Source organism: Watersipora subatra, chromosome 3, assembly GCF_963576615.1.
Source record: "Watersipora subatra chromosome 3, tzWatSuba1.1, whole genome shotgun sequence".
Classification (NCBI taxonomy): domain Eukaryota; kingdom Metazoa; phylum Bryozoa; class Gymnolaemata; order Cheilostomatida; family Watersiporidae; genus Watersipora; species Watersipora subatra.
The window spans coordinates 10,696,611-10,707,682 of NC_088710.1; the positions used below are offsets into that span (position 1 = coordinate 10,696,611).

Below are 11,072 nucleotides of genomic sequence, written 5' to 3' on the forward strand. Positions count from 1 at the left end.
AAGTGTGATTATGACATCTATAGTTATACAAAGGCCGACAAAGTACAAATGTGTAATGCTGCAACTTGAATGCAATAGATAATATCAACTATAGCAAAGCTAGCAACTCGTGACACCATTTCGCATGTATTTATTTTCTTCTGAGTGTTTAAACTGTGATCAAGTTTTGTCGATCATAATCTTGAAACATCCTGGCAATCAGATCATCTCAAACAACAAAATAATTGCAAATAACAGAAAAACTATGAATATTTTCTGATAAAATCTACTAAAATTTTGTGTAAGTTGAACTTTAAGAGTTATTAAAAAACTTTTTATAGACTAAGTTCTACGAAAATGATGAAGGAAAATAATGATACGACTGTTAATGCCCGAACACACTAATTTACTAAGTACTGTTCCTCAAGTACACTACACTGAAATGAACCAAAGTTAACTCTCCTGTAATCGCGTTTGTAAATTGGTAGGTTAGCTACTGACACACTTTAAAAACTTCGACTTGGATGAAAGCAGATTGACAACAGGAAGCAAAACTCTTACGAGTGGCGTTGGGTTTGATCCTAGGGGCACATCCCAGCTTTCCGAATGCATACTCAGGACTGATAAGAAAATCTGCAACCTCTTTCTCCTTCATGCTGCAGAGAGCAAGTTTGAAGCCGGGGAAGAACTCGTCATTGAGAAAGGCTTTCTGTGGCCGTTGGTCACGTAGGTATGTCACATCATACGGCTCACTCTCTCCTTCCTGACTGGCAGAGTAGTGATCTACGAGGCAGCAAGAAATGGAGTATGCGTAAGCAACGTAATAGAAATAAACTTGTAATTTTTATTTCATTAACCAAAATAGATTGGCCTGCGTTTTAGGGTTGGTCAATGGGTGTTTTAAGGTTGGTCAATGGGTGGTTTAAGGTTGGTCAATGGGTGGTTTAAGGTTGGTCAATGGGTGGTTTAAGGTTGGTCAATGGGTGGTTTAAGGTTGGTCAATGGATGGTTTAAGGTTGGTCAATGGGTGTGCAATGGTTGGTCAATGGGTGGTTTAAGGTTGGTCAATGGGTGGTTTAAGGTTGGTCAATGGGTGGTTTAAGGTTGGTCAATGGGTGGTTTAACGTTGGTCAATGGGTGGTTTAAGGTTGGTCAATGGGTGGTTTAAGGTTGGTCAATGGGTGTGCAACGAACAGAACTGTTTAATGGTTAACTGATTAAAGATGTGATTGCGTCAAATTTTAGTTGATTTTAACAGAAAGTATCGATTTTTCTCTATCAGTTGATATGTTGTTTGTTGTTTTAGGCGACCTCATTGGCAAGATATTTGAAGATTAAAATCGACCAAAATTGATAGCGAGCGATAAAAACGCTCCGAAAAAATATGTGCCCAGACTTGCCCAAAATGATGTATATAGTGAGACAGCATGGCGTTAATACTTGTATCAGATCTGCTCATTCAACATAAAAACATTCAGTCTTACAAATTTGAAATAAGACCACTTTTGGTATTTTCAGTGGGCCATGTCCTTTCTACAGGAGCCAATGGTTAAGCTGCTTTCAAGTTCCCTAAGCATACTCAAGGACAACTTCTTTTAAAATATCAAAGATATTTATCATGGAATGGGTACAAGATAACATTCAATAATTTTTCCACGTATCCACAAACTTGGAGTTATCATTTATAAGCAAATTTTAGCCTTATGCAATTGACAAGTTGAGCAAATGGTGCTAATATTTTTGTTTTAAAAAATGTTGATTTTTGTTTCTCAATGTATTATAAATATGGTTTGTTTATGTCACATGTTCTTGAATATCTAGTTGTAGCATTTGATAGATTATTATTATTATATAACTTATAAGCTTGCAGGTTTATAGCATACTATTTGATAGCATCATTGCAGTTATATAAACTTGGCTTACAATGGATCGCCAATGTCAATGTTCTATTGGACATAAAAAACCAGTTTTGGCTGCTAACTGTAACAAACATATCAATGAGTGCAATGATCTTTTATGCAACTCTGTTAAATATATTATAAAATTAATTGCGAGCAATAGATATCAACTGGTAGAGACATGTATCAGCTTCCTCAAGCATAATTATTTAGAGATCTATGACAAGTTGAAGGTAAGTTAGCAAATTTCTTGCCTCCAAAAGGGTTGATGTCGCTCTGCCTGAAGGAGAGTGTAAAATATTGGCGACATTCGCTTATAAAGGTTAAATTTATCTTCCAAATATTTTGACAAGGTGTTTAAAAATACAACGCCATCCTTTATTTGAAAGTCAACTCTAATACAGCGTCGCTATAGTGGAAGGGTTGAAAAATAGAGCGCCGTGGCATTCAAATAGAGGTTTTACAGTACTTATTACACATGATGATCTCTCATGGCACACGACTACCAGCATACTAATATAATATACCAATTATCCAAGCCGTTTTACGGCATCTGTTCCGAATACTGCATTAAAGGAAAACTACTTTAATATACAACAAGTAGGGAATAGGCATGAGATCTGAATTCAAAAGAGACTCCTACAGGCAACTTGTATATCCTCCTCAGATAAAGGCCGTCTCTCTTTTTCTGGCTTCTCCATTTCCTTTTCCTGCAGCGCTTTTACAAAATCTTCTATAGCCGGACCCATGCCAGGTCTCAAGATCCGTTTGACCACACCTACAGGTGCAAGCAAATATGCGTGACTTCTGACCTAATGGAGTACAGTAGACGCTCCTATAACATATACCTTCTATAACGTAAATTCCAGATAACGTAAAAAATTTATGAGTTTTTACTTCTTACTACGTAAAAAATTCCATATAACGTAAAGTGTCAAGTCGGCAAGTTTTCAAAATCGATTTGAATGTTAGTTTATCATTCCACTCTTGCGGAAGAAAAACCGCCGTGTGTTTAGCATTATATATAATTTTCGCGACATTCTAGCTCATTGTAATAGATCGTTAAAATGCTGACAAAAAGGCGAATAGGATAGCTTCGCGATTGTTCATAAATACAAGGGCGATGATTGGTGCAGGTATTACAGCGTTGGTCTACCAGCCTTAATGTCACGAGTTGGAGTATCGTGAAAAATTATTTTAATCCTAACCTTGACACCTGGATAGTGATAGACGACAAACAGGTGGAACTGCTTTTTATAGCAAAAAGATTTTGTTGTTTTGCCAAGTATTGTAGACGTGCAAAATATTTGTTATTAGCTTTACTTTGCAGAATAGACTTTGCTGTTTAGAAAAATAAGCAAATCGTTGTAAATGAACGTCGAATATGTGCAGTTTCTATCCACTTGTAAATTTACCGCAATCATGGTCTATAAAGCCAGTGAGATTGATCATAAAAAGGAGAAAAATTGTTGATGCTAACCAATAATTCTGCAGTTACAGTACATCCCACAAATTAAAAGAGTTGTGCAAAGTTTTTTCTTTTTCCATGGCCAAAGGGGAGAGTTTGGAAAGATATTGGAATAGATTAGGCAGTTTACATGTATTTTACTGTTCTTACAACATAAATTCCCTATAACGCAAGCGTTACTGGAAAGGATTGCTTACGTTATAGGAGCGTCTACTGTATTAGTATTTTATGCTACTTGTGGTAAGGCAATTAAGATATACTAAAGAAATGATGACCTGTTCATGGAGACAAAGTTACACAAAATCTTATTAGATTTTATTAAAAGTATCGGGATTTTTCTGTAATTTGCTTTTATAGGAAACAAAACTTGATCGCAGTTAAAATGCTCAGAAGTGAAATACAGCAAAATGACGTCACTAGTTGCTATAGTTGATATCGGATATTACGTTCAAGTTGTAGGGTTACACGTCTCTATTCTGTTGGTCTCTTTGCAACTATAGCCGTCATCATCACACTTTTGCTTGACCCGAGCGTTTTTACCGCGATCAAGTTTTGTTGATTCTCATCTTGAAGCATCCTGTCAGTCAGATCACCTCAAACATGAAAAACAATCGGAAATGATAGAAAAATACCGATACTTCTTGATAAAACCTACTAAAATGTTGTATAAGTTCATCTTTAAATCCCAAAAAGCTTCAAATCAATAGAAATGACAATCCTATTTCAGTTTTAAGCATACTAGTGGTGAAATAGCTCTTTTCAACCAATTGAATATGCAATCAATCATTGGATACAGCAGCAAACAGGTGTTAAATACTAACTTTTCTGACATCTAGCATATATAAAAATGGTAAACTAAAGCTGACCTTCATCTTTTGTGATTGGTGTCATGCGCTGCCGCAGCCTCTCAAAGCTGACCTGATCGCTTTCCTCATCTGACGAATCATCCTCTCCCAATGTGTGCAGCTCTGAATTCTTGTAGACTTCCCCATGCTCAAAGTAGCTGCATGTTTCATCTACAGCAGAAGTTAATGGTACATAATGAACTGCTGTCATTAGGCTGATTAATTACGATGATGTCATTGTCAGATTTCTGTTAGATAAATACTCTAAAATGTTAAAAATTATAATTTACTGAAAATTACAATCAAAGAGCCCTAAAGGAAACAAGCAGTTGACAAGCAGCTACGGTCAGACGATTATACTTTTAATTTGGAGTAATCCTCTCATGACTCACTTTTTAACAAAATCGGACATGGCCGTGCTGAGCAGGGACGAGTATAACTGGAGTGGCTCAGAACCTGGTCACTTGACGGGGGAATTTTCTGTTTTTGTCACATGTCTTGCACATGCCCAGTTGCATTTAATCATGCATCATGATTAATATTAGACACTGGCCACAATGCTATATTCTATCACAGCAATATTACAATAACCCAATATTAATAACCCGATACTGTTAAGAAATATGAGATAAGATATTATGCAAAAATGTGCATAAATAGTTGCAGAATCTTGCATAAGATTATTGTACACAGAGAGGTATTTGGAAAATGTATAGAAAAATGTATAGAAAAATAGAGAAATGTATAAAAAAAATATAAATCTCGAAAAAATTGGTAAGATTTGGCATGAGATATTAAATATTAGACAAAAACAGAAAATTCCCCCGTCACGTGACCAGGTTCTGAGCCACTCCAGTTATACTCGTTCGCTGAGCAGTCATGCTTAGAGATAGATATTATCTTCATTTACATTGGTCAATGCTATTTAAAGCATATTAGAACATGAAAAAAAATCTTTGTTTAGATTTAATGTGTACATTTTATGTTTATATTTAATATGCTGCCAATTATGTCACGCCCTAAAAGAAATGTGATAGAAGTACAATCGGTGATAAACAGCTACCGTCAGACAATCATACTTTCAACTTAGAGTAAGTCTATTATGTTGTGTCATTTAGAATTAGGACAGTGAATACAGCCGAGCCAACTGAGGCAGTAAATCAACCTCTTTGTCTGAGATATAACCAAAACAGATTAGTTAGTAAAGTATATTTGTTATGTTTCAGGAATTAAAAAGAAAACTTGTTGTGGTCGCATTTAGCATCAAACCTGTCCTTTTATTCTATGAATGTAGCAGAAACTCTCGTGTCTGGCAAAATTAAAACTAAGGAATCGGCCTTTAGCTTCACCATAATGAACCATATTATACTTTAACCAATAACCAAATAATTGCACGTGTAGATTCCAATCCAGATCTTTCCTCAACTTAGGAAATCGAGATCAGCTCATCCAGTATTGACAGTTCTTAACACAAACCAGTTGACAAAGTTTTGTGGACATTTACCCTGCTGTATTCTAATATGAGTGTGTATATGTGTGAGCAACCACTCCAAGATGAGGTATGCTGTCTGCTTAGCTTACTGCAAAGAGAGACCGTATGTGTTTTTAAGACCATGTGTTGTGCAAACAAAGGCTCTGACATGTTAGCTCTGGACATCTCTGAGTCCAGTGGCGAGGGAGCCTCTTCTACAGGAGACCTGAGCAGTATAAGGCTGGATAGTATTCCTGTCAATACTGGTGAGATTTTCTAATCAATTGAACTCCAACCTCCTGTTCAGAGGTCAGGTTGCCCAGAGCTCTAGGCCATAGCTGCTTCACGACTTTTTGAGTGAACAGTTTTCCAAAACATTGGACAAAAAAGTGAACTTGAGCAGTTTTTTATTCGACTTAAGCGTAAACTGATTTTGAATTAGTCTCTCTTAGCATGCGATGTGTACAATAATCTATGCTATGCTGGTATGCTGACTAAGCTATTCCACTGCTGCTTATGCAGCACAAGCTTCTGTTAGACTGGCACTTGGTCATTTTCTTAAAGGTTGATTTGAAACAAAATTCACATTACAGTTATTTGGTATCAAAAGATTCACATGTCTTACTCTGTTGTGTTGTAGGTGGAATGACTGGCACTTGGACATTTCTCTTAAAGATGACAAAAAACTATTCAGTTGTAAACTTTGTAACTATTCCAAATATTACCGCAGCGGTGCAGCGCGGCCCAATACGCTCTAACAACAGTAGACACTCCTATAAGGTATTCCTCCTATAACGTAAATTCCAAATAACATAAAAAAATTATGCAAAGCTTTTGCCTTGTACTATGTGATAAATTTCATATAACGTAGTGTCAAGTAGAGGCAACTTCTCCAATTCGATTTCCATGGTAACATATCTCGCAGCACTTGTTAGAAAAAATGATGTACCTATGTATATACATTATATATATAACTTACATGACAATTTAGTTCGTCATGATAGATTGTCAGATGTGTTGACAAAATGGATCATAGGTAGCTGCGCAATTGTTAATAAATACTTAGAGGTTGACTTGCAACAAAATTCACATTACAGTTATTTGGTATCAAAAGATTCACCATGTCTTACTTCGTTGTGTTGTAGGTGGCAAATATGTGGAAATGTGATTACAAGCTCTTAAAAGCTCAAAAACGAAAAGCCGCCGTAAATTGGAATCTCTTTATGTCTCTGACGTATTCATTATAGTTTGGTTATCGTCTTGTCACGTGATGTTCTCACGTGAATTGAAAGGCCAATAAAAAGCTCAATATAAAACTTATCGTAGTACTAGTTTACGACAAACACTTCGGGTTTTACCGAAGACCCCGTATCAAATATAGATGCTCGCTACTTTACAGTTTTGTTTCGGTTTGGTCTAATCGGCAAGTCGTAATCTGATCATGTGACCCAATACTTCGCAAATAATTTTTGCAGCACTTTTCGATTATCACAGGTGACCAACAGGCTCATCACGATTATCAGACAATGAAATGTACTTCGAGCTAGGGTTATAAAGTTTAACGATTTTTTACGGTAAGTTATAAGATATCAGTGCTAAAAGCGACAGCATTACAATGACAATAAAACAGACGCGTAAGAACAATTGACATGGTTTTATTGAATGCGTGAACTATATTTGTGAAAATATTTCGACGAATGAGGTTGCATGAAAGTGTAAACAGAAACCATCCTGTAACAACTACGTCTCATTTGAGCCGTTTTGGAAAGCGAATCCAAACTACGGCGGTCTCGTGTGGCTGTGATTAACTGTTCGCTTTTGAGCTTTTAAGAGCTTGTAATCCCATTCCCATATATTTTGCACCTACAACACAACAGAGTAAGACATGGTGAATCTTATGATACCAAATAACCGTAATGTGAATTTTGTTGTAAGTCAACCTTTAAAGGCGATTGATTGGTGCAGGTGTTAGTGTCGGTCTACTAATCTGAATCTCACGAGTTGGAGTATCGACGAAAGTAATCTTTTATCTTAACCTTGACCCCTGGATACTGATAGACGACGAACAGGTAGACACTACTCTTTGATAGTAAAATATATTTTTGTTTTGCTTTATTGTAGACATATGAAATATTTGTTATTAGTTTTACTTTCTAGAATAGATTTTGCTGCCTGGAATAAATAATTAAAAATGGACGTCAAATATGTGCGTTTCCCATCAACTTATTGTAAAATTACCGCAATCATTGTTTATAAAACCAGTGAAATTGATCAGAAAAATGAGGCAAGTTGTCGATGCGAACTAATAATATTACAGTTGCGATACAGCCAACAAATTAAAAAGTTGAGTCTAGTTTTTTTTCTTTTGGTATTGCCAAAAGGGTGAGTTTGAGGAAATCTTAGAGCAGATTAGACAATTTGCATGTATTTGGGTGTCAGTATAACATAAAACCTCTATAACATAAACATCCCTGGAACAAATTATTTGCGTTGTAGGAGCATCTAACGTACATTACCGGTGTTACAACCAGTAATCTCCAACCAGAATGATAAAACCTCAGATAGAAATGGAGGAAGTTAGATGGTTATGATAAATTTGCTACATGATATTCAAATTCTGGTTAAACAGCTTGGGCTTATTTATGGATCTGTACCAAATGCTTGCTAATGGATGAGGCAGTGATGACACCATCCAGAACCTGCATAATTTGGTTATCTACTAAATTCCCCATATGCATACATTGACAATCGCCTTACGCTATCAACGTAACTCTCTGAGTACGTACTAAAAGCTAAATATTTATACTCATGAATACAATCTCCAACGAATATAAACTACCGGTAGTTATTAAGTTGTGCTGGGGGTGAGCAGAAGTGCTTACCTGGCTGAGTGTCTGGTTTCGGCAGTGTCTCCTCATCTATATTAAACTCAACCCCTTTACCATCCCTCAAATCACCCAAGTCTATACCACTTCTTAAACGTAGTCCGAGATCCTATCACAAATAGATGCTCTGTGAGGAAGGTTCACAAATTGTTGATAAACCTCCTTCAAGCTATGAACTATATATCAATTGTAAAACTAAGTGTATAATGCCGACGCTGGTGTTTAGTCTGCAATTTCTGTTATAATTTTATTATTCCTTAAGGATGTTTTTAGGTGTAACTTTAGTGTTGTGTACACAATGAAAAATCTGAAAGAGTATGCTTGAACCTAGCCTGTCTTGACAAACTGTTGTTTTTGCGGAGTTGTCCCCCCGTCGAGCGGGTGAGCAACACAACAGCTTGTCACAAGACGTACTGTACCTGATGCATCAGCTGCAGTTATAGAGAGTTGTTCTCTTCCGTCTATGCGGCTTGGTTGCGATGTTATGTCGGTCGTTCCATTGGTAATCAAAACGGAATTCGCGCAAAAATTTGTGTAGAAAAAATAAGATTATAACGTATAACCAGCGACCAGTCTCTGCGGTAAACTTTAGTAGAACTTGAGAACTTAGGCAACAAAAGCGACTCAACATGTCGTTATTTGTGCACTCAGTCAGTTTTCTTTCTATTTTTGTATCAGTCAGTTTTATTTGTTCTTATAGATTTTATTTTCAATTTATTTTATTCTTAAGTTCTACTAACGTTTACAACAGAGACTGGTCTTTGGTTAAACGTTGTAATCTTATTTTTTTCTACATAAATTTTTGCGCGAAATTCGTTATGATTACCAATGGAGCGACCGCCATAACATCGCAGCCAAGCCGCATAGACGGAAGAGAATAACTCCCTTTCAGTGCAGCTGAGGCATCAGGTGCAGTACGCCTTGTGACAGGCTGTTGTGTTGCTCACCCGCTTGATGGGGGACAACTCTGCAAAAACAACAGTGTGTCAAGACAGGCTAGCTTGAACCATGAATGTGTATTAGAGTGGTGTAACCAGTCACTGGTGTGAAGTAATGTACAGCGATTGATGTAAAGTAATATAGCTTTTCTAATACAACCCAAATAAATAGATGATGTCCCATTGTGTATTTTTGCTAATTGATATTGTGAGAAAAACACTAATAACTGGATGATACAACATGGTATACTTTAACAGTTAAATAATATAAATTAGAGAGGTCTATTTATTCATTGCAGTACTTAGCTTAGTTTACTGCAACTATTTACAACAAATAGAGATCAGTGGTTAGGCATGACATTGGTCACAGCTGGCAACTGAGCTTGATTTGATAGCATTTTATCAGTCAGTTTGTCAATCTTAACACCAACAGAACATACATTTGCAGTCTCTATGCCACTACTTAAGGTAGCTCCAAATAATTGATACGTCAAACCTAGCACTCCCAAAACATTATCGCGAAAAATGTGTTCTCTCATCTCCATCTTTTCAAATTGTTGAAACAATTTATTTCAAATACGCAGAACTTGATGCCCCACTACAACCATACCTGCCAACTCTCACGCAACCCTCAACTCTTCCACAACTCACGCATTCACCCCAAAGAAAAAATGAAAATGCGTGAGATTTTTGCCCCAATTTCCACAATTTTATATATACTATCATTTATACATCAATTGCCCCAAAACCAAATCTCACGCATTGCCCCACTCTTGGGTTGGCAGGTCTGACTACAACACCGTTAATGATGATAACATTTTTAGTTTTGTGCCTGTGTATGAGGCTCAAAACAAGATGAAGATTTCAGTATGATCTTTCACTAAAACTGGGTAACTGCTAAAACAGAAGCTAATCTAGTCCACCCAGTCCAAACAAAATACCTATGGGTTTTAAATTTGACTATTATCCCACCCTACAGCTTAGTGCTGTTACCAACTTCTTTTGGGCTGCAAAACTGAAGATGCATGCAGCTATTGCATATGTGACATACATTACTGATAGTATTATCATCGTCTGAACAAGCATAATCTCCCTGTTCCATGGCAGAGCAATCAATGCATAAGACTGCGGCAAGAATTTATCAACGGGTTACAAACTTGGATCGAGTGTGACAAGTGTAAATTGGCGCACAGAACACGTGAAAGTTTTAGGAAAAGTATCAATCTTATTGAAAAAAGTTGACTCGCTGTTTGTCGAGAATTGTAAGATACGTATTCGCCCAAGTCGTACCTATATGTACAATGAAAACGATTGTAATCGATACTGTTTGTGTTGCTGACCGGAATCGATGTACATTAATCTATACTGATAGACTGGAGGCCACACGCATTTTGTGCCAACATGTGGCAAAAATGGGGTCTATGATAGCTTAATACTTTTTAGCATACTTCTCTCCTAGTTATTATCAATCCAGTTTTCTACTGCTATTTTAGCTGATAAGCTAGGAGTAATTGGCCATTAAAAGGTGAGTAGTAATACAAACATAAAATTTTTGGAAATTCATAAAATAAGAATACGTATTCCATTA

The 11,072-nt window shown here is 36.5% G+C and overlaps 1 protein-coding gene across 2 annotated transcripts in view; it reads right to left on the minus strand.

The window, feature by feature from the left end:
• LOC137389797 (inactive peptidyl-prolyl cis-trans isomerase FKBP6-like) overlaps positions 1–10,694 on the minus strand; it is a 44,440-nt gene extending 33,746 nt beyond the window's left edge. For both annotated transcript variants that reach the window (XM_068075898.1, XM_068075896.1), the window contains exons 1-5: positions 10,536–10,694; positions 8,544–8,655; positions 4,212–4,361; positions 2,521–2,655; positions 541–762 (exon numbers count right to left, since the gene is read on the minus strand). In XM_068075898.1, the coding sequence (XP_067931999.1) occupies positions 541–762; positions 2,521–2,655; positions 4,212–4,361; positions 8,544–8,655; positions 10,536–10,586 (670 nt within the window). In that variant the 5' untranslated portion in view covers positions 10,587–10,694. The remainder of the gene's footprint in view (positions 1–540; positions 763–2,520; positions 2,656–4,211; positions 4,362–8,543; positions 8,656–10,535) is intronic.
• Positions 10,695–11,072: the final 378 nt, after the last annotated feature.